This window comes from Diabrotica virgifera, chromosome 6 (assembly GCF_917563875.1).
Source record: "Diabrotica virgifera virgifera chromosome 6, PGI_DIABVI_V3a".
NCBI lineage: Eukaryota > Metazoa > Arthropoda > Insecta > Coleoptera > Chrysomelidae > Diabrotica > Diabrotica virgifera.
In genome coordinates, this window is record NC_065448.1 from 171,700,667 (window position 1) to 171,727,291 (window position 26,625).

General features: G+C 35.0%; 1 protein-coding gene across 3 annotated transcripts in view; it reads left to right on the forward strand.

The window, feature by feature from the left end:
- LOC114329496 (cell adhesion molecule Dscam2) overlaps positions 1-26,625 on the forward strand; it is a 1,422,998-nt gene that overhangs the window by 1,358,164 nt on the left and 38,209 nt on the right. For all 3 annotated transcript variants that reach the window (XM_050654329.1, XM_050654330.1, XM_050654331.1), the window contains exons 25-29: positions 4,042-4,291; positions 10,604-10,747; positions 20,098-20,238; positions 20,285-20,413; positions 25,904-26,079. In XM_050654329.1, coding sequence (XP_050510286.1) covers positions 4,042-4,291; positions 10,604-10,747; positions 20,098-20,238; positions 20,285-20,413; positions 25,904-26,079 — 840 coding nt within the window. The remainder of the gene's footprint in view (positions 1-4,041; positions 4,292-10,603; positions 10,748-20,097; positions 20,239-20,284; positions 20,414-25,903; positions 26,080-26,625) is intronic.

The window sequence follows — 26,625 nt, forward strand, 5'->3', positions numbered from 1 at the left end:
CATTCTGCTTAAATTCGCTTGTACAAAATTTGTATGGTCCATATTGTTATACGATATATACCTCCATACGTTATGGAGGCATGGACGTTGAAAATATCTTCCATTAATAAATTGTAGGCCTTCGAAATGCGGACTTGCGAAAAATGTTCCACATACCATGGACACATAGGGAGAGAAACGAGGAAGTCTTAAGAAGAGCAAATACGGAAGGAGAATTGCTCAACTTGATCAATGCACGAAAAATTGGATACCTGTGCCATATCCTGAAAGGGAAAAATAATACAACCAAATAACGTTTCCAAAACGTTGAAAAGACGTCATAATCATCAAAAAACCACGTCAGTTTATCACCTTTTTTCGACGTCGAAAGTAACGTGAATATATCCCACCATAACGGACGTCATTTTTATCAGGTTTTAGATACGTAATATCAAAAACGTAGTTTTTTTAGATTACTTTTCATTTTATGGTTTTAAAAATACAGAATACTAATTATTTGTATAGGCACTGTTGGTATTGCAATTTTTCATTTAACTTTTTTAAATTTAGCTTATAGGCTAAAAGCAAAACCAAATGAGGCTTTATAAAATGCATAGAATTAGAGTTATATTACAATAATTACCCTTAATGCAACATTATAGAACTTTTACTTTTTATATAGGTATAGGTAGGTACTTACTGTCTCAAAACTGAAACAACATATTAACTAATAAATAATTTATTAACAAATAAATCAACAAGAATCTTGAACAACACATACCTAATAATTATTTCATTAACAGAAAATAAACAAAAAAACACCAAAGGTCTTATTTTTACCACACAAAGCACGTAAACAATAAATGAAGTTTGGAGTCAATGTCATGTCAATATAAAACATTCATTCTAAGCATTAACTCTAAAAGCTCCTCCCATTTTTGTTTTTGGACGTCAGACTTGGGTTGTCTGTAATGAAAACGTGTTTTTAAAAGTATTTTAACGTCATTAATTTTACGTAGTTAAAATCACCTCCAAAATACGTTTATACGACGTAATGTTCAAACACGTGTATATATTCAACCAAAAACTGACGTTTCCTCGACGTTATTGACGTCACTTGGTTGTCTGGGAACTAATCATCCAAGGAAGGATTGAGGGCAAGAGTGGAGTAGGTCGCAAACAAATATCGTGACTGCGAAATATAAAGAACTGGAAAGGCATAACTAACACCGGCGAACTTTTGCATGCCGCAAAAGACAGACGTTTGACCTTAATATATGTAGTTCGACAACGCACTATAGGTGCACGTGCACGGCACTATATGAAGAATACTTCTATTTCTGATGTTTGACATTCGTTATGGCAGGATTCCAATATCTTTGCCTTATTGTTTTTCTTCTTTAACTCCTTTTTCTATTCGATAGTTCCATGCATCTTCCCTCTCATGGATCCTTCCATGCATCTCTGTCCTATGTCAGATGTTTCCATCCTCCCTCCTCAGTCGTTTCCTTATTGTTGAGTGTCGTGATTCCCTATAATACGAGCAACTATCTCTTTCCATCGGCTTCTGTCCTGAGCTTTCCTCATAGATTCAGAGACTGTTTTTCCACTGACTTTCTCTACTTGATCCGTCTATCGAGTAGGTGAGCGACCTCTACTTCTGCGCCCATCAACGTTTCCCGAAATTATAAGTCTCTCAAGATTGTCATCACTTCTTCTTGTAATATGGCCGAAAAATTTTAAGACGGTGGAGAGGCAAATAGAGGAAAGTCGAGTCTGAATATTAAGCTCTTGGAGGATTAAGTGATTTGTTCTGTGTTCCGTCCATGAAATCCGAAGCATTCTTGTGATGTTTCCATATTGGTCCTGCAAAACTTTTGCTACACTTTGACTAGTGCATTTAAGGCTGGATCTTTATTTGCGGGATATCTTTATTTGGGTAAACTAAAGAGCTAGCACAAGAGGCGCCAGACAATCTTTCCTAAAGATCTCCTGGCAGATATCACAGTAATTTTAGAATAATTATTAAAGATGACACAGTTATTGAATGGAGTTTCCAAAGAAGAATTTACAAAAGAAATTGGACCCAATGTAAGAGTTTGCCAATTAAATATAGAAGGTATAAGTAGAGCCAAATGTCAAATTCTAAACAAACTATTAAAAGATAACGATATTGATCTGGTCGCATTACAAGAAACGCATACAGAAAACGAATTTCAATTGAGTTCAAGAGGAAAAATCCCCGGCTATGATCTACTGGGTGCTACCTACGACAGAGCCTACGGTATAGCAACTTACGTACGTACAGACATAGAAAATGCAGCCTTGATTTCTACTTCTACCAAGAACAACATCCACGAGGTAACTGTGAAAATCGGCAATATCTATTTATCAACTAAATTTTCGTTTATAAAAATTAATTAGTATTATTTTCTAATGTATTGTGATCTTTATTTTTATACAAAAACTGTGATAGAGCCATAAGCTAAATAAAAAATAAATATTTGCGGGAATACCAACATGAAAAGACATCTATATGAAGTCAACTGTAGTGTTGCCCAAAATAGGTCTTGGTCTTGTTCTTTTGTTTTCGCAAAACCGCTTAATTTTAGCAAGACCAAGACCAAAACTGACCGTGCAAGATTTGAGCAAGAACAAGACTAAGCCTGCGAGACTTTTGCGTCTTGCAGTTAGGACCTGGTGTCGTTTGAGGGAGCATAGTAGTTCGGGTATATGCTTAGAACCTATGAGTCGCAAAAAATATGTACCTAACAAAACTTTGGAAAATTGGACTTATGTGCATTACGAACACTACCATAAACAAGTCAAAGTTTTCAATCGTTATCGCGGGGCGGGAGCCGGGATCGGGATGAAATTAAATTAAAATTACGAACTAAAATTAAATAAAGTGTGCGATATTGTAAGATTTGTGAAAAGTCAAAGACTACCATAGCTGTGATATGCCAAGAGACAAGAATATACAAAAACACTAACGCAAATATTACAATAGAAGTTCACACACTGACAAAAAAAAGGAAGGTCCAGAACGAGATGGTCGTTTGACTTAGAAGACGACCTGAAAACTATCAATGTAAGACAATGGATAAGAAGGACATAAAGGAGGTCTAAATGGAAGGACATAGTCAGACAGGCAAAGTTTATTCATGGTTATGATGCCAAAAGAAGAACCATGTTCGATAACTGACCGATTATTACCAGACCAGTTATCCCCGCAAGGCGTCTACCGGTGTCACTTCTTACTCATTAAACAGCAATATATTTGTTGATGTATGTATCAAGCGTAGCAGTGAAGTTTATAATCGCTAGTTTTTTGGGAGTTTGCGGACAACTTTGAGTGTCCATGTTTCTGACAAGGAAAATTAATCGTGCCTTGAAAAATCGCCATCATTTAATAATATGTACGCACCGCAACAAAATATTGCTTATCAGAATGAATTAAATAGATACTTTTATATTAGGTAATACATACATATATTTTTTAAGTATTTTTTGATTTTCTATTAATTTTTATTTATTGAACTTTTACACATTATTGATTTATTTCTAAGGCGGTACGAAGTTCGCCGGGTCAGCTAGTCAAATATAAAATAATATTAAACTGAAAACCTTATTGGAACCACTTTTTTCGTTACACCTCCGTGGCTTCTAAAAATGCAAGCCAGGCGAATGCTGGAGCAAAAGAAGATGAGGGAATTCTATGATTTGCAGCTCACATCCCATCTGCCAGCGCGGAAAAAATCCAACGAAAAATGGACCCTACATACTTAGATAGGAGTAATACTAAGAGAAATAAAAATGGCTAACCATTTTCATTTCGTTGCAAGACGAAGCCAGAACCGTCTTACATTTCAGTTCGCTTAAAGAGCGCTATAAAACACTCTAATAATGAGTCTAATTATTAAATCTAATTTTAATGTGTACAATTGTACATATTTCTCAATTAAACATTCTGTAAACTTAAATGATAACTTTTCAAATCTCACATTCTTTGAACTTATTTTTGATCGGAACTGTTTTTGATGAAGTGTATTATATTTTTAGGGTCTTTCCTGTGGAACGACCTACCACCTCTACTTGATTGCTCACAACAAAATCGGAAGCTCGCCTGCCAGCCATCCGCTCCAGGCCAGAACGCAAGGCCATCCACCCGGAGTTCCTTCCTTAACTTCTTTCATTTCTCCCAATTCCACTTCAGTTATTTTACGCCTTCACGTCTGGCCTGACAACGGTTGCCCCATTTTATATTTTATACTACAGTATAAGAAAGCGACTGAAACGCAGTGGACCTTAGGTAAGAACTTTGATTTATAATCTATTTAGAAATGAAATAATAGGAAATATGATATACAACGTGTAGTCAAAAAAGCATTAATACACACTGTAAAATTTCTTACATTTTATCATATATTTTGCGGCCTTTTTATTGACGTTTCCATTTTGTAAAATGGACATCTCTTTACGCAATTTTGTAAGTTGGAATACCCATGTCAAATATATTTTCTCTTCTCTTTTTTTTTAATTTTCTTGAACTTTTTGATCACCACCAGATCTATTTTGTTTTACATTTATTTCCTAATATTTGTTCACATTTTCCGTTCTGACTGTATTATTTCGCCATGTTAAAATATACTCACCGGCACAAAATGTAGCCCGATCAAAGAACAATCTGATCCCAAAAAAAATAAAGGAAGGATGAAAATTTGGGAATAGGTGGTTTAAATTGTCTATTATTATATAAGAAAAAGTTTACAATTCTACATCCCCTCCATTTTTGTAAAACACCCCCCTCTCGAAGATGAAAAAAATACATTCAAAATAAGACCGGAATTGGATAAAATGACTAATTCTAAACAACTTTTCTTCTATAGAGTTTTTCACAAGTCAATACTTTTCGAGTTATTTGTGAGTGAATATGTTCATGTTTAACAAAATAAAACATGTTTTTGGACAGTTTTTCGGAGATAACTCAAAAAGTAAGTATTTTAGCGAAAAAAATATTCTTAGTAAAAATATAGCCCATCAAAAATTAAAAAAAAAAAATGTATACATGAGGTCTATAGACCCAGTAGAAGCAGAGTTGCAGCTGATGAAAGGTAGGTTCTTCTTAGTCAAATTCCAATTCGAGTATTTCAATGTGAAATAACCCAAAAACGGAGCACGTTTAGGGGAAAATTCATTTTAACTTTTTTAAAGTGTTTAAAAAAAGGTTCATTTTTGTTTTTTAAAAAAACTTGTAATATTAAAAGTAAGTGAATTACGCTCAAAATATTGTTGGTCCCTTTTATTTTTTGGTAAAAAAATCATAAAAATCACCCCCTAATTAGCATCACATATAAATTTTAACATTACAACTTCACAAGTTATTTTGTCTATGTATTATTTATATGATCTGTAAGTTTCATCGGTTCAAAGTGCTTCGTTTTGAAAAAGCTGTAGTTAAAATGGCTTGAACTAGTAACTAATCACGAGTTTTTGCAAATTTTGAACAGCCATAGCGTAACCAATTTTTGTCTAACAAGAAAAGAAAAAATCAAAATATTCAGAAAAGCAAAATGTACATTTTATTAATCTTTGAGATTTTTGGTATTCCTAATTGTTTTTAAGTTAATTCCATAAACAATTACGATTTTTTTCAAAATAAAAAAGTTTTATTTTAAACCCAACGTTTTCAAAACTGAGCACTTTGAACCAATGAAACTTATAGATATTATAAACAATACATAAGTAAAGTAACTTGTAAAACGGTAATGATTAATTTTATTTTAGAAGCTAATTAAGGAGTGATTTTCGCCATTTTTTTACCAAAAAATAAAAGGGACCAACAATATTTTGAGCATAGCTCACTTACTTTTAATGTTAGAAGTTTTTTTAAAAAACAAAAATAAACCTTTTTTTAAACACTTGAAAGGTGTCGGGAGAAAATCATGGATGTCACCAATTGGGTGATATTTAGGTAAATACGTCATTCTCTAGATTTTAACGAATACTATCACATCATTCCTTTAAATAGGTAGAAAACATCGAATGTTCAGAGATTTTAAGCCTTTTAAATTGACCATGTCGGGAGAAAACGATATTTGTCCACGCGTAATTGGGTGAAAACAATGATTGTCACCCAAGCAATATCACTTGCCACGTCGTCACGCTGCGTAGTAAAATGTATATTTTTCGGTTGATTTGTAATACACACGTGTTTAGATTGGTTAGTCCTTAGTTTGTTTACAAATTATAACAACAGAGCAGCAGATTGTTTTATAACTGCGAAAACTGTACAGTATTGTTAAGTGTCAGTTCAATATAATATTATCTCATAATGGCTAATAGTGAAAAGAGTGATGGAAAAAAGAAAAAAAGGGAAGGATGTACGAGGTTATGAAGAAAATAATTAAAAAATACGATTTTTTAACTAAAATGTTCTATTTTGTTTTAGATGAAAAGCAGAGAACAAAAAATCAAAAACAAAACAGGAATTATCCTGTGACTAAACGCCTGTACTTGGTGACATCCATTATTTTCTTCTTTAAAAAGTGGACATTACGCGACTAATTTTTTATTTTCTTAAAAACAATTTAACTCTTATGCTTTGTTTACATTAGTTTATATTATCAATACATTTTTCTATCATTACGTTTTTCTTTAATACCTCCCAACACATATTTTTTTGTCGTAAATAGTCTTACAACTTTAAAATTCGTTTTTCTCAAAATCATTTCTTGGTGACATCCATGATTTTCTCCCGACACCCTTCACTTTAAAAAAGTTGTAATGAATTTTCCCCGAAAAGTGCTCCGTTTTTTGGTTATTTCACATTGAAATATTCGATTTGGAATTTGACGAAGAAGAACCTACATTTCATTAGCTGCAACTATGCTTCTACTGGGTCTGCAGACCTCACGCATACACCATTTTTAAAAATTTTATATAACCTATATTTTTACTAAGAATACATATTTTTTTCGCTAAAATACTTACTTTTTGAGTTATCTCCAAAAAACCGTATCTCCTAAAAACATTTTTTTTTTGGTTAAAAATGAACACACATTCACTCGCAAATAACTCGAAAAGTATTGACTTGGTAAAAAAACTCTATAGAACAAAAGTTACTTAGAATTAGTCATTAGTCATTTTATCCAATTCCGGACTTATTTTGAACGTATATTTTTTCACCCTCGAGAAAAAATTTTTCACCCCGTATTTTCCAATTTGTGTAAAATGGAGGGGATGTAGAATTGTAAAGTTTTTCTTATATAATAATAGACAATTTCAACTACCTCTTCCCAAATTTTCATCCTTCCTTTATTTTTTTGGAGGTTTTCGTAAAATTTTGCGTTCCCTGATAGGGCTAATTCCGCCACCCAAAATGTTTGATTAAGTTTGATAATTTATTACTTTATTATTTGTACTCCGATTTTCAAGATTCTTGCACCAGTTTGTAGGTACATGTATTAATATCGTTTGGTATTATTCCGGTAATAGTAAAATTTTGCTTGCATTGCATTATACGGGGGTGAATGGAAATGTTGTATTTCCTCCTAATTATCCTAATTCCTCCTAATTATTCGAATATCTCTTTTCTTGTAAGAGCTGTACCATTTTTTGTAAATAAAAACACTAATTAACTCATTAAATAGAGGTTGGATTGATAAGATTAAAATGGCCCGCATGCAGCTCAGATGTCAATTATATTGAGTATTTATCGGATGAATTAAAAAAGCTATTCGCCGTCATCCGAGGCCCCCAAAAAATTTGGTACAGTTATGGCCCTGGTAGAGAAATATCGGGCTATTCCCGAGGCAAGGATAACACATCTTTATTCGATGTCAAACAGATTGCGAGCAGTCGTTGCTGCAAGAGGTGGACATACTCGCTATTGAATTGTTTGGTTTTGTTGTTAATTTTGTTTTGTTTTGTTAGTTTTAGTGAGTTTGATATTTTTAATTAAAAGAACCTTCAAAGCAGTGTTTTTATTTACAGCTCTTACAAAAAAAGAAATAATTCAAAAAACAAAACCTTAGTGATTCTTCCAGAATAATACAAAAGGAATATGAAACAAAATCTGCCCTCAAAATTTTTTAACAGAATTTTTTAAAGTTAAGAGAAAATACAACACTTCCATTCACCCCCGTATAATGCCATCTAAGCAAATTTTTTTTGTTACCGGAATAATAAAAAACGACATCAATATATGTACCTACAAACTGATGTAAGAATCTTGAAAATCGGAGTACAAATAATAAAGTTATAGATTGTCAAACTTAATCAAAAATTTTGGGTTGCGGAATTTTGTGCCGGTAGCTCTTCAACTCGCCATTTAGAATGTTCTTCTCATCCGCCTTTATTACCGTTGTAGTCTTCATCTGTGACTCTAGACAAGGGAACCTTTACAGGGGTGTATCAGTCGGGCCAGGTGAACCCTGGCTTCTGTAGAAATGTGTTACTCGACTCCTCTATCCCTCCTCTCTTATCAGAACTTCAGACGGAAGTAGAGCTCCTGAGTATACTCTACAATAACGCAAACAAATTTTTTCGTATGTTTTTTATCACATTTATATTCACATTTTATATCTAAATTTAAAATATTATCGATTAATCAATCAATTATCTTTTACTCTATACTTCTAAATCTTTTTGCAAAACAACACATTATTTTATATTACAACTTGTTTTTAATGTTGTTCTGAAGCTATTTTCTTGCGGCATTTTTATAATCAATTACTTTTAATGGGAAATAAGCCACAATTTTACCAAAAAAATTATTTTATTAACGTTTCGAAGCCCAAATCGGGTATCGTTGTATACGAAATTCTACTAAAATAAACAAAAATGTTGTTGCTAAGTAAAAAATTCTTCTAATAATTTATTTAATCTGACTCATTTATATTGGTAATTCAGACCTATATTATACATTTTAAAGTAGAATACTTTAAAATGATATCGCCAATATTTATGAGTTGCATTCCTGGGCCGATTTTACTAAAAGATGCTTTACTGAAAGATAGTTCATTCGATTACATGAAATCAATCCCAACTCAAGAATATCCGTCACAAAAAAATCATAGCATGTGATCTGTCTTTAAAAAGTCAACCAAATGCAAAGATAACAGTAAAATTCTCGCGTTAGAAATTCCATAGTAAATCACGAGGAAAAACCAGGAAAAAACCTCTTGATACTATCCCGACATCGTAAGTATTTGGTCTTACATTTAATTTACTTTCAAAAAACTAATACCAAATTCTGACTTTAATATGTTTAAATTATAAATAATATTAATAATACATCTATATACATAAATAATACTAATAAATAACTCGATATGTTATTAACTTACTAATCGTGATATTTTCTTTCTATTGACTTCCTCTTTCAGTATGGGTAACCACATCTTACTGCATTCTACCGAGGAATTTGCGACACAATTGGTTTCATTTAGAGCCGCTTCTTTGATTTTTCTCTTTATACTATCTGATTCTTTCAGGACTATACTTGAATCTCTCCACTGAACTCTCTGTTCATTATCTCATGCATGTTGACATATTTGAGATCTATCAAATTCTCTATTTTTAATATAAGAAAGAACAAAGTATTGTATTTATAAAATACCTTGTGAATGCGAACAATTTTATTTGGGTGAAACATCAAGACCATTAAACGTTAGAATAAGTAAACATCGGTCTTATAATAAAAATAGAGAATTCGATAGATCTCAAATATGTCAACTTGCATGGGATAATGAACATAGAGCTCAGTGGAGAGATTCAAGTATAGTCCTGAAAGAATCAGATAGTAAAAAGAGAAAAATCAAAGAAGTGGCTCTAATTATGCTAAATGAAACCAATTGTGTCGCAAATTCCTCGGTAGAATGCAATAAGATGTGGTTACCCATACTGAAAGAGGAAGTCAATAGAAAGAAAATACCACGATTAGTAAGTTAATAACATATCGAGTTAGTCATTAATATTATTTATGTATATCTATGTATTATTAATATTATTTATAATTTAAACATATTAAAGTCAGAATTTGGTATTAGTTTTTTGAAAGTAAATTAAATGTAAGACCAAATACTTACGATGTCGGGATAGTGTCACGAGGTTTTTTCCTGGTTTTCCCTCGTGATTTACTAAGGAACCTCTAACGCGAGAATTTTACTGTCATCGTTGCATTTGGTTGTCTTTTTAAAGACAGATCACATGCTATGATTTTTTTGTGGCGGATATTCTTGAGTTGGGATTGATTTCATCTAATCGAATGAACTATCTTTTAGTAAAGTCGTCCCAGGAACGCAACTAATAAATATTGGCGATATCATTTTAAAGTCTTCTACTTTAAAATGTATAATACACGCCTAAATTACCAATATAGATGAGTCAGATTAAATAAATTATTAAAAGAATTTTTTTACTCAGCAACAACATTTTTGTTTATTTTAGTAGTATTTTGTATTTTGACAACGAAACCAGATTTGGGCTTCGAAACGTTAATAAAATCATTTTTTTTGGTAAAATTGTGGCTTATTTCCCATTAAAAGTAATTGACAACTTGTTCTGTTTTAAACATATTTTTATGGCAATAAACGTAAATAACACTGCTTTACCTTTTTAGTGTCAAATGCGTTAAAACCACAACGAAGAACGTCTATTACTGGTTTAACTCCTGCTTCACAATATGTAGTCAAACTAGAAGCTCATAATGTTGCAGGATTTTCGACTGAAGAATTTAATTTTATGACGCTTACTAAAGAGGGAGGTAAGTTATCTAACTTGTTTGAGACTAAATTATTATTAAAGCCTTAAAGTACAGTCTAGGGCAAAATAAGCATTACTGAAATGACTATTTAAATGACTATGATTATTTAAGTATTTATTATACATGATAATATACAGCATTGAAAACATTATTCACGATGGCGTTTCCGATAAAACATATGCTAAAAATATGCCCTGTGTACATTCCCCATATTATACGCATCAGGTGGCATTATGCTGGTGAGTGGCCATGTCCCAAAATTATCGCGTATTATCCGAAGAGACTCCCTGCCGTGAGACAGGTTGCCCCGTCCTGATGAAACCATTGCTGATTTTAAGCTGGGACCGTTTTCGTGACTTTTTTCTTATGACCGAAAATGGGGCTCCACGATAAATTTTTTTTCTGCAAAACTGAAAATCATCCTGAAGCACCTAATATTAACTCGAAATTCACAGATGTTATAACGACGTCCGGAAATCACTCATTTACGAAATCATGTACGTTTCAGCGCATAAAACATACAAATTTGAGGCATGCGCATTTCAGTTCTGTTTATTTTGCCGCATACATTAAATGGATGATTAACAACCGCAAGTACACAATGCTGACGCCTTTGTCCACCATCCTAGCGGTAAACCGGGCAGTCTTTTCTAGAAAGACCCAAGAGGCAGGTATCTACATGACTTAAGAAAGGGTCCCGCTATTCCTGTAAATTGAAGGGAAAAAATATATAAGATAATAAATATGGTTCTTGAAAACAGCACCATAAGCAATCCTGCAACAGCCACAAGGAGGGACTCAAGAATGACAATAATACCATATTATAAAAAGGATAGGAAAAAAGTACAACATCGCAACAACGTTTAAAACAAACAACATACTCAGAAGATCTGAGGAACAGACTTTCAAATCGCACTTTGTCAATTTTTTACATTTTTCAGGAAATGAGAAAAACTGCTACACCGTTATTAATAAAGTTAAAAAAAAACACACAGAATATGACAAAATATACTTTTTCTACAACCGTGTTAAAAATGCAATTTTTAGCACTCAATACGAGCGTTAAAAATGCTACTTTAAGGCACTAGTGCTTTAAAAATTTTAAGGCACTGCAGTTCGTATTGACCGTATAGGCAATTTTGATGTAATGTCAAAAAAATATAAAAATGGAATGTCAGTCAAGTTCAAGTAAAAGTTTTTGTAGATATTGTCTTGTAATTACGTTTGTAGAAAAAATATTGTATGATATGCGTGTTAAAAAGTACATTTTTAAGGCACTCATGTGAATTGCAGAACTCGCTTTCGCTCATTCTGCAAACTTTCACATGCGTGCCTTAAACGTGTACTTTTAACACTTATATCATAAATAACTATTATCTACGCTATGTATAAGTTTTTATACTCTATGTATAAGTCATATTATGTATAAGTTTTTAGTTTGTGAAAACTGTCATTTTAGATAGCAGTGCGTGAAGGGTTTAAAGTGTGCGTGAAGTAACAATGTATTTTAAATGGGATTTACTCTTTCGCACTGTTTTTGACACACTTTCATATAATCAAATATCCCTTAACTTCCGCGTTGTCATGGTGATGACATAATGAGCAATAAATTACAACAAAATTTGGCAGTTTTGTGGTTTGAAAGAAATTAGAACTTTTAAATGTCAAAGTTCTAAAAATTGTAGAATAGAAATGAATTCCAGTGACGAAGAGTAACAGTTTTTTTATTTGTTTATCGTAGATAAAATATTGTATGAACCTGTGCGTGAAGTACTTTTTGCGAACGCACGCGATGTTTAGAGCACGAGCGACAACGGAGCGAGTGCTATACATCGCGTAAGTATACATCCTTCACGAACTGTTTCATAAACAAATATTTTTATTACCAATTTGCACTGTTTATAAATAACAACACACTTCATTAGTTTTTTCAAAAAAAAAATGTTTTTGATGGACAAAACGCTATTTGATTGTCTTTAAAGGACAAAATATAGTTTGATTGTCTCTAAATGATTACAAAATATAAATATAAACAAAAGATGCATAAATGTAATAAAGGATGTACAAAAAACTGCGGTTTTAGGAAGATAGGAATTAGTTGTTCAATATTCTGCAAAGGGGTGCATGTGCATGGGTACTAATTATGGGAACTCTAATATAACTGAGGTGTCAGAGGAAGATATTAAAGCTAATGCTAAGGAAGAGATGGACTTTGATTTTGAAAATTTTTTAAATGTCAACGTTTAAATAATTTTAACTAAAGTGATGTTTTTTAAGACTAATGTTTATGTAATTTTTGTAAAAGAAATAATTTTAAATAATACAGGTAAAAAAATATCAAAGAATCACTCGGTTTCCAAAACATTTTAGAAGAGTCAATATTTCTGTACAAAACTCTGAAAGTCCAATCAGAGCCTAGCTTGCGAACTTGTCCTTTCTTAAATCAGTCTTTTTTAGAAAGTCAGTCAACGAGGAACTTATTTCTACCACACCCCTTCCCGCTTCATGCTCAAGCCATATATAAAAAACAAATGGTTTGTGTTAAAATATCTGTCACACAAAATGCAAAATAAAGTCGTTACATGTTAAGAAAAAGCATTGCAAGACAAACGAATCGCATTTTGTCCAAAATAGTGCTAATTGTTTTTCTCTCGGTAGTGGACAAAACGCGTTTTGTTTGTCTACGTGATTTTTGAAGCCACAAATATACGTGAAATAGTACGCTTAGAATGTCTAAGACCGTATGTCGTAACCTAATCAATGATGTTTTGACGTATACAAGGCCACCTCTAACTTATAATGTGAAAAAATGGACAAAGTGCGATTTGAAAGTCTGCTCCTCATCTATCCTCTCCAAAATCAAACCCAACAACACACAAAAGAGGTTAACGAACTGCATCTACAAAATATCGTGTGAATGCAAAAATTTCTATGTGTGAAAAACTATAAGGCCAGTAAGTGTATAAACGAGTATGAAACATACATCAGAAGCAGGGAATTCGACACATCGTAGATATGCAAACATGGCTGGGACAATAATAAACAAGAGTACAATAATTGAAATATCCGTCGATAAATATGAAGGAAACAGATATGAAAAAGAGATAAATCAATCATCTTATTGAATGAAGAACAATATGTAGCTAACCCATCAGCCGAATACAGTAAGATTTGGTTGCCAATACTTAAACAAGAAGTAAACAACAAAAATATACCAAAAACAGCGGATAAGAAAAAGTGATATACACGTCTTTAGTCGTAAATCATACATACGCAACACACAGACACAATACGAATACTCCCACACACAAAATAGCATAAAGCACATAGAAAGAGTGCAGAAACACACATACTAATTATTAGAATTTAATGTACATAAAACATAAATATCCCCTCTCAGATCTTTTCAGCCAATCATGGCTGTTGCCTACGACACCGTCGTCAAGTATGTCAACCTCACTTTTGAAAAGACATAAACTTCTTAACTATACCCTTAGACTTTTTTGAAAAAAAATTCTGGAGTGGAAGACGAAGCGTTTTTTAGGCGAAAATGTAATAATTTGTTGTTACAATCAAATGTGGCTAATCTCATATAAAACCAATATTTAAAAGGACTTGAACCTGCGAAATAAAACCCGGTCTAAGACTTTGGGAATAAGTTCAACACTTGGAGATTCATCACTCATACTTTTTTCACCAAATCCAAGATTTCACAATTTTCAACAATTTAAATTTGAATTTTCAACATTTAATTGGTATTTTCGGACTTGTTTGTGAGACCTGTTTGTAAACACACGTTTTATAATTTACGGTCGATTTAAACAAATTACCGCTAAATAAAAGCCTTTTAATAGTTAAGTTTTACTAGTGCAGTGACATAAAATACCAAGAACAGCAACTGTGAGTAAATTTTTAATATTAACTGCATTCAGACGATTTTTGTTAGGCTGATTGAGGTTAGATATCAGATACACAAGACTGAAAAGTAATTAGCTAGTAAAAACTCGCCTAGCGAAATAAAGAATTTTTAACAACAAAAGGCAGGGTCGGCCTGGGAAAAATGTTTTGGACAATAATTATATTTAACAAAATAACTTAGCAAATTTGAATATTTTAAATAAAATGTCACAACCAACATTTACAAATCAATCTTCATCCACCAACACTCACCCAGATAATAATTTAAATAATATGAATACCTCCAACACATCTTATGCAAGCACTGTCTCCAAAAATATCTACAAGTATCCTAACAAAGACCAGGCACTTATCTTCGGCTCCATTCAGGGAGCAAAACTTCAAGATTATCTTCTCCAATTGGGACCTCTGGTAAAACCAACAAACATCATTTTCTGTAGCAGAATTTCACACAACAGAATATGTGTTTATCTAACCAATAAATCACTGGTTGATGAGTTTTTAACTAATCATGGTCAAATTGTTGTCAATAATGAAGTCATCAAAGCAAGACGTCTAATTTCACCAGCAGACAGACTAGTATTATCGAATGTAAGCCCAACGATCCCACACGAAACTCTTGTAACCTTACTGGAAAATATTGGATTAAAATTAGTTTCTCCAATAAACTTTCTTAGAATAGGTGCATCAAATCCAGAATACCAACACATACTCAGCTTCAGAAGACAGGTGTATATCGCTCCTTCCCCAGATATTACCATACCCGAATTCTTAGAAATAACACATGATAATCTATCATATCATATCTTTTTAGCCCTAGACAGTCAACGCTGCTTCACCTGCAAATTATCGGGTCATGTTGCATCCCAATGCCCTTCGGGCAATATTAACCCACATTCCCAACAATCATCACAACCCACACATAATGTTCCAATCTCGTCAATATCTCAACCGGATGAAACATCTCCTAATGACTTAAATTCCCACTCAATAAATAATATTCTACCCGAAAGTTCCTCAGTAGTAGAAAATTGTTCAAAAGTCGCCAATACTGCTTTGATCACATCCAATCTGGTAACAAATCCAGATCACACTGCTCAATCTGAAAATATCCCAACCTCGGACAAAACTACTAAGTCAACAACTTCATCCGCAACAAAACGAACAGCTGAAGATATGACCCCAGCCACTCCAGAAGAACAAATGCCACCCAATACTTCTACCTTCTCTCTTCCCCAAACAGTCGTTCAGAAAAACAAAAAACCCAAATCTAATACATTAGATCAAGAAATAGAACTTACTGAATCTGTTATAAACTATATCGACTCCCATTCTCCTCCCTTCATAATCAACAGCCATCAGCTTAAACAGCTCCTAGAAAATACATACGGATCGAGGGATGTTCTTAGCATTGCGGAAGACTTCACAGAAGATATTCCAAAACTAATAGATATGTTAGAAGAAATTCATCCTCACGCAAACACTAAGAAACTAAAAACTCGTGTCACAAGGCTAAAAAAGAAATTACTAAAGCAATCCCAAGATGTAAGTGATACCCAATCTGATATCTCAAATACATCTCAAGATACCCAATAAATAAATTCGAGTCATTACTCCAGTGGAACTTAAATGGGTACTATACCCGTTTAAATATGCTACAGCATATCATAGCCCACCATTCTCTGGACATATTGTGTCTACAAGAAACTCACTTCCGAGACGAAAATGTCCACAAAATGAGGGGATACAACGAATTCGTTAAAAACCGAAATGTACAAGTTGCGAGTGGCGGCGTAGCCATTTACGTCTCAAAGAATCTACAAGCAACACAAATTAGAATAAATACAAACCTAGAAGCGATAGCCGTAAAAATTAAAGCACAACTAAATTACACCATCTGCAACATATACATTCCTCCTGACCATTATTTAATTGAGGAGGAACTGGAGTCTCTAGTTAATCAACTTCCAACTCCTTTCATTCTTCTAGGAGATTTTAATGCCCACAATTACTCCTGGGGTTCTCAAAAAACAGACAGAAGGGGACGAATTCTATCAAACATATTCAACACCATGAACATAAGTTTACTGAATGATGGCAGCAATACTAGATTCAATATAGCAACTGGCAATTCTTCTTGCATCGATCTTTCATTATGTAGCCCAACTATTAGTCCTTACCTTGAATGGAGAGTTATGGATGACTTACTAGGCAGTGACCACTTTCCTATAAAATTAACGAATTCAACTATAAAAGACAAAATATCAAACGGAGATAGTATCCATCAGAAATGGAAAATAAAGAAAGCCGACTGGAGCTCTTTCTCAAAAACCATTGAGAATAACATATACAAAATTAATGAGTGGAAGGACGCAAATACAGCAGTAACTGAACTTAACGAAATAATCATAAAAGCCGCTGAATTTTCAATAGGAAAAACAAAACATATCAAGAAATTTAAACCTGTGCCTTGGTGGAATGACGAATGTGCCGAAGCAATACAAAACAGCAAATCTGCTCTAAATAGATGTAGGAGGGAGAAAACCGCAACAAGTATAATTGAATACAAAAAACATAGGGCAAAAGCAAGATATATTACCAACAAAAGTAAAAAAGAGTCATGGAAGAAGTTCGTAGGAAGCATAAACAGAAACACTACAATATCATCGGCATGGAGGAAGATACAAGGTATTTATGGAAACAAAACTTACCATGTCATTAAAGCATTAGATTATAACGGCAAACGAATAAACCAAACAAAAGAAATAGGTGAAGCATTCGCAGACTATTATCATAAGCTTTCCATAAACAGAAATATAACTAATGATAACATTGCCCTCCCTACGGAATTCAAAGAGCTGGAAAACCTTAATTTTCTAAACAAGCCACTGACAAAAGAAGAAATGGAGGAATCTCTCTCATCACTAAAAGACAGTTCTTCTGGTCCCGATGACATCCCACCAGTTTTTCTAAAAAATCTCCCAGAAACGGCGAAACAAATTCTGCTTAATATCTTTAATCACATGTGGAATAATAGTGACTTCCCCTTAATCTGGAAGAAAGCAACAATCATCCCCATACTTAAATCTAACAAATCTTCACTCTTGCCTGAATCTTACAGGCCAATCTCCCTAACCTGCTCCATGAGTAAATTGCTAGAAAAAATAATCAACAAGAGACTAATATGGTTTTTGGAAACTCACAAATTATTAATTCCCGAACAATCCGGATTTCGACCATCTAGAAGCACACTTGATAACATTATTGACCTAGAAAGTCATATTCACGAAGCATTTGCTACTAAAGATAAATGTCTAGCAATTTATTTTGACATTAATAAAGCCTTTGATTCTACATGCCATAAAATCATCCTAAATAAACTACATCACTGGGGATTGAAAGGCAATATAATAAATTTCATACGCAATTTTTTATCTCAAAGAGAATTCCAAGTCCGAATTTCTGGAACAATATCATCAACCAAGAAACAATTAAACGGCACACCACAAGGATCAATTCTCAGCCCAACTTTATTTTTAATTGCTATGAATGATGTCTTAAAAGATTTAAAGAAACCAGTTGTAGCCAGACTTTACGCAGATGACATGATCGTGTTTATCAAGGGAAGATGTCTTAGCACCATGGCTCAAAGCCTTCAGCAATGCATAACATCCTTCGAACGTTGGTCTATAATGTCTGGGTACAATTTCTCCCCAAACAAAACAAATTGCATATTATTCTCAAAAAGAAACATACCAGAGCAGCATCGACCATCAATATTCCTATACAACCAGAAACTAAGCTATACTCCACACATAAATTTTCTGGGCATGATATTCGACCAACGTCTGTCGTGGAAAAATCATATTAAAACACTAACTCTTTCTTGTCAAAAGGGCTTAAATTTATTAAGATGCTTAGCAAACAAGTCTTGGGGATCTGATGGTCTAATGCTGCTAAAAATATACAGAAGCCTTATTCGATCGAAAATTGATTATGGATATATTGCATACACATCTGCTCGCTCTTCAATATTAAAATGCTTAGATACTATACACAACACCGCAATAAGAATAATTCTAGGGGCTTACAGGACAACGCCTGTAGAAAGTCTATACTGCGAACTGGGCGAACCAGCTCTATCTTTCAGACGACAAATTCTTAGTTTATCTTATGCCTCCAGAATAGCATCAATACCATCAATTCCTGCTCACAAAAACACGTTCTGTAATCGTTTCAAATCAACTTTTCAACATAGCACCTCTCCACCACCCTTTTATGTTAGAATTCACCGGTATATATCAACGTTAAATCTCCAAAATTTCCCCAGAACGTGGTTAATGAATGAACACAGCATTCCTCCATGGATTATCAGAACCCCACATGTAAACACCCAATTGACGAAATATAATAAATACGATACCAATCCACGTCTTATATATCAAAATTATAAACAAATAGTCGCAAAATATAAAAATTATACCCACTTATTCACTGATTCGTCTAAGTCTTCCCAAGGTGTAGGAGCAGCAGTATACATAAACAATGAAACCAAATATTTATTTAAGCTTCCCAGCTCCTATAGCATCTTAAATGGTGAACTTTATGCCATATTACAAGCGTTGAAGCACATTTCCAATGCACAAACCAAACACTCCTTAATAATATCTGACTCACTCAATTCACTGAGACTCATACAACAAACCTTCACGAAAAATCCTATAGTCATATTAATCAAAGAAATATTACACAGTCTGCATCAAACAGACTCAAAAATAGTTTTTCTATGGGTTCCCTCTCATTCTGGAATCGAGGGAAATGAAAACGCTGATCGTTGGGCTTACACAGCTGCGCAATTACCAACATTGGCAGAACAATCAATTCCAGCCGCAGATACAAAACAATTACTAAAATCAATGACTCTCAATTTATGGAGTGAAAAATGGAAAACATCCACGAGCAAGTTAAGAGACGTTAAAGAAGATACTGGTCCATGGAATCCACATACAACCAACAGATCGAACCAAGTCATCTTATCTCGTCTTCGGTTAGGACACTGTAAACTTACTCATGAGCATCTCATTACCCATACCGAAGCACCAAAATGCAGAAGGTGTAATATACCAGTATCAGTAAAACATGTGCTAACAGAATGTGATGAATTTGCCGCTTACAAACAATCTATATCTGGTTATTCAAACAATATGAAAGACATTCTTAACCTGCAAACCGACTGTAAACCTCTTTTTCAATTCCTTAATAAATGTAACCTAGCAAGTAAGATTTAATTGTACACAATTTCATACTTTTGTAAACTTATTAATTGTATTCTCGTTACCCCGCTGATGACCTTCGTGGTTAATGCGGTTATTTCTAAATAAAAAAAAAAAAAAATTGGTATTTTCATTAATAAAATAGTAATTTTGTTTTAGATGTGCCACCTCCCGATTTGATGAAACAGGGAGACGATGACTCGCCTTTCTATTCTGATTTAAAAGTTGTTATACCGTTAGTAGTTTTATTTGTAGCAATAATTATTTCTGCCATAGGGGCTCTGATATGTATGAAGCGACGTAAGTAGTCACACTTTAAGTTCAAGTCTACCAATTTTTAATAAAGGCTACGTTTCAGGTCACAACGACGCAGCTAAGGAACAATTGGATAACCAACAAAATGCAGAAGCTCAAAGAGAGAGATATTATGCCACTATTCATAAGGTTTCTTTGCAGGCCGGAGAAAAAATTCCAGGTAGGCTATTGGTATTTGAAAAAATACTGTTTATATTTTGTTTTTTTTTTTGTTATGAACGATATTTTAACTGTACTATCGGAGGAGAGAACACCGATGGACGTCATGAAGACGTGAACATATAAGATTAAATATATCAGTCTGCTTATATCATCGTTCAATGCTACTTTTCTCTTTAGATCTAATCTTTGATCTTCTTAACTTTACATATCCGTCGTATATCTGTAATTATGCTCTGTCCCATACTGTCTTAGCATCGATTTTACTAAGGGTTTTCATCTCCGATATTTCTAGCATTCCTTTTATTCTCTATGTGTCAGGTCGCGTTTCTGCCGCATGTCATTATTGGTCTGATGATTTTTTGTATATTCTGCCTTTCATTTAGGTTCCGTAGCCACATAGTGTGATGTCTAGGTATTGAAACTGCATCACTTGAAAATGTGGAAAATAAGATGGTAATTATCTAGCCATTATATTTACTAAATTGGTTTAGCATGTTTTTTAACTGATCTTTAATTCCAGAGATTAGTGTTACCAACGAATATATTATACTCGGAGCTATATTATATTCTTTGGTGTTACGTCGTCTGCATAGCAGATTTTTTAAGTTTTTTTTTCATTTGGCATCCTTTTTTCGTTCTGACTTTTTTAATATTTAATGCATCATCAGGTTAAATAATCGAGAGCTCAGAAATCCCCTGTCTTATACCATTGACATCTCCAATTGGGTTAGTTAGTTCTACTTTTATAGGCCTGGATCCCGCGTATGAAAAAAAAGTTGATTAATAGCAAGCTGAAAATTTGTTAGTAGCTTAAGGGTGTCTAGTCGGATAAACTTTGATATATGCGAACACTGGAACAGGGGCAGTTTTAACTGTGGAACAGGTTAAAAATTTGGAACGGTCACACTACGAAAACGGCACATTTATTTTTTCCGACAGAACAGACTTAAACTCTTCGAACAGAGATTAAACTCTCATGCAAAAATCAGACTGCTATTTATCACCAAATGGGCGTTTTAATGGGTGGAACATGTAGAATATTTCAAATGACAGGAATAATGACAGGTGATAAATAGCAGTCTGATTTTTGCATGAGAGTTTAATCTCTGTGCGGAGAATTTAAGTCTGTTCTGTCGGACAAAATAAATGTGCCGTTTTCGTGGTGTGTCTGTTCCAAATTTTTAACCTGTTCCACAGTTAAAACTGCCCCTGTTCCAGTGTTCGCATATATCAAAGTTTATCCGACTGGACACCCTTAAGCTATCAACAAATTTTCAGCTTGCTATTAATCAACTTTTTTTCATACGCGGGATCCAGACCTATTAAGTTTACTTTTATTGTGTTATTCTGCTAGATGTTTTCGATCGTTTTGACGATTTCTAGTGTTTCTTACTTGCGGATAATAAGTTGGATACCGTCCTTTAATTTGACCCTGTCAAATACCGTCTGAAGGTCCATGAAACAAAAATATGCCGGCTTGTTTTATTCTAGTGATTTCTCTTGCATTTACCTCATTGCAAACATAGTGTCAGTGCATGATTTTCCCGACATAAAACCTTGTTGCTATTCTGCTAGTGACACACACACACACACACACACACACACACACACACACACACACACACACACACACACACACACACACACACACACACACACACACACACACACACACACACACACACACACACACACACACACACACACACACACACACACACACACACACACACACACACACACACACACACACACACACACACACACACACACACACACACACACACACACACACACACACACACACACACACACACACACACACACACACACACACACACACACACACACACACACACACACACACACACACACACACACACACACACACACACACACACACACACACACACACACACACACACACACACACACACACACACACACACACACACACACACACACACACACACACACACACACACACACACACACACACACACACACACACACACACACACACACACACACACACACACACACACACACACACACACACACACACACACACACACACACACACACACACACACACACACACACACACACACACACACACACACACACACACACACACACACACACACACACACACACACACACACACACACACACACACACACACACACACACACACACACACACACACACACACACACACACACACACACACACACACACACACACACACACACACACACACACACACACACACACACACACACACACACACACACACACACACACACACACACACACACACACACACACACACACACACACACACACACACACACACACACACACACACACACACACACACACACACACACACACACACACACACACACACACACACACACACACACACACACACACACACACACACACACACACACACACACACACACACACACACACACACACACACACACACACACACACACACACACACACACACACACACACACACACACACACACACACACACACACACACACACACACACACACACACACACACACACACACACACACACACACACACACACACACACACACACACACACACACACACACACACACACACACACACACACACACACACACACACACACACACACACACACACACACACACACACACACACACACACACACACACACACACACACACACACACACACACACACACACACACACACACACACACACACACACACACACACACACACACACACACACACACACACACACACACACACACACACACACACACACACACACACACACACACACACACACACACACACACACACACACACACACACACACACACACACACACACACACACACACACACACACACACACACACACACACACACACACACACACACACACACACACACACACACACACACACACACACACACACACACACACACACACACACACACACACACACACACACACACACACACACACACACACACACACACACACACACACACACACACACACACACACACACACACACACACACACACACACACACACACACACACACACACACACACACACACACACACACACACACACACACACACACACACACACACACACACACACACACACACACACACACACACACACACACACACACACACACACACACACACACACACACACACACACACACACACACACACACACACACACACACACACACACACACACACACACACACACACACACACACACACACACACACACACACACACACACACACACACACACACACACACACACACACACACACACACACACACACACACACACACACACACACACACACACACACACACACACACACACACACACACACACACACACACACACACACACACACACACACACACACACACACACACACACACACACACACACACACACACACACACACACACACACACACACACACACACACACACATGCTCGTATCAACCCCAGCCCCGGGGGATATGTGTGTTCTAATGGAAAAGTGGAACTCACACGTTCCGAAGATCAAACCGGTCACACCCCGTAATGGAGTGGTACCTATGTGACCCCAAGCTATACCTCCACCCCTTCCCATCGAAGGACACACCGAATGGGGAGGCGTTGAACTTAACGTTACTTTGGAGGCCTGGGTAGTGGGACATCCATTGTGTACTTTATGTGGTTAAGCCACCTGGTTTTAGGGGTAGCTAGAAGAGCTTTCCTCCCTATTAATGACTAAGTTAATTTTTTACTTTACTTTGGACTTGTGTCCTAAAAAAATGTATTCCGGACATCAAGGCCCCGATCTAAATCGGTGTCTCGCTGTCCAGACCGTGTGTGCTCGGTCATTCAGCCGGCGAATTGGCAAAATAAATTTTGTTCTCCTCGACGGCTGAGCGCCCGAAAGGTGTGGCGATCAAGCCCACGTCTGTCGGTACGTGACCTCGATGCTCACATTCCGCGGCTATGGTCCATTTGACCTACCTGCAGGGTACTTAGTGCCTGAAGGGCGATATTTGTGTTTCGATATCCTGTGGCTATCTCAATTTTTCATTCTTAAGGGTTTCCTCTATATCCAGATAACTGCTGTCTAGGCCGTCTATGTACCGTTCTTTGGTTTTCGTCCTAGTTAGTCAATTCTCTTAATAATCTGCTAGGATGCTTCCAGATATTGTTAAATATTTCATGTGCTTTTTCGTCTATCATTCTCATGACTTTCTTTTCTGCTAGTGATATAATTTCATTCAGTTTATTTGATTTCACTTTGGTTGTCAAATTTAATGTTGTGTTTAATAAATTAATTCCTCTGTAGTTCTCCGGATTCACCTTGTTTTCCTTTTGGAAGAGAGATATTAGGATGCTTGATCTCCATCCTTGAGATATTCTGTTTTGTTCTGTTATTTTTTGGATTATTTTAACAGTGGATTAGTCAGATCTTGTCCTCCGTACTTTAGTAGTTTATTCGCTATTCTGTCCTCTGTTGGTGTTTTTCTGTGCTTTTGATTTCCTCAATACTTCCGTTTTCTCTTCTTCTGCACTGTTTATTTTTTCATTTGTCGTCACTTCTCGTGTTAGTGGTCCATTATCGTCACCTTTAGCAAATAAGGATTAAAAGTAGTGTACTTAAGTTTATTTATCGTTTTTGTCAGTCCTCTCATCTCTGTTCTTTGTCCGCTAATCATTCTTCGTATTTCTTTTTGTGTTCCGTAGAAGTCGTCTTTAATATATTTGGAGAAACTTTCCCAGGGTTCTCTTTTATTTGTCTCACTAAATTATTGATTTCGGAATCATTTTTAGTGATTAAATGCCTCTTGTGTATGTTGTGTTCTGTATTGTGAATAGACTTTCTTCGTTTCTTTACATCTTGTCTTCAGTTCCTCTCTCATTGGTTTTTCTTTTTTGATAATATGTTATTATTCGTGACTTTCCTGTCACCAATCCTTTTGCTGCGTTAATTATGTTGTGTTTGAGTTTTTTTCAGCTTTCGTTGATGTTATCATTTTGTAATATTTCAATATTACAATCTATTATTTTTTTGTATAAATATTCCGTGGATTCTGTATTTAGTCCATCGACTCGATTTTTCTTTGTGTTAGTGCCGCTCTCTTTGGTGTGACATATTTCATAATAATTCTTATTTTACCAACATGTGCTGACTTTAGGCATCTTACTTCAATATTTGTTGATGGATGTATATTTTTGTTGGTTATAACACATTCTGTGATATGTCTTTGTTCATATATCTGGGTATAATATTATTGAATGTATATTTGTGTTGATCTTTGTGGTAAAAAAATGTGTTGTTTATTCTAATTTCGTTATTTGATAGTTTGAAAGACATTTGTTTCCATATTTAATTACATTTACATTTTTTTTTTAATTTTTGCAGAGACTTCAGAAGACATATCACCGTACGCAACATTTCAATTATCAGAACCTAGTACTTTACCACAAAATACGATGCTTCATAGTTTCATGTACCACGAGCATCCAATGACTGAAGGTTGTGCGTCACCGCCGCCAGCCACCTCATCTGTTCAACGAAACTCGCCATATTACAATATCGCAAGTATCCAAGTACTTATCTACTTATAAAGTAATTTATACCTACTGGAGTGTAGGAAACAGAGACTTCCCAAACTGGACACAAGTACGGTTTTTTTTTTTTTTCTGGTATAGGTATCAAGGGCTGTTTAAGATGAGACTAACTTTTTCTTAAAAAGTTTCGCCCCGGAACCCCCATTTTCATATCTTTAACCCTTTTCAAGGCAATGTAAAAAATTTTGTAACATTTTGATTTTAGGTCCTAGGTGAGTTTTAGGTAACTTGAGGTATATTCTGTTAGATATATTTTGTACTAATAATATAAAACTATCCCTAAATGGCAATAGTTGGCTTATATTTTTATTATTACCGACTTCTGATAATTTATAATTGATGCCATCTGTCATCTGTTTGATTTAACTGATGAATTTTTGAGAGGGTCCTCGACTATTTTACACACTTTTAATTTTTTGTAAGAAATAGTGTGTTTTTTTGTTTTGTTTTGGTGATTGTTTTGTATTGTCCGATTATCCTATAAATAGATAATGTATATTTAGTTGTACCTAT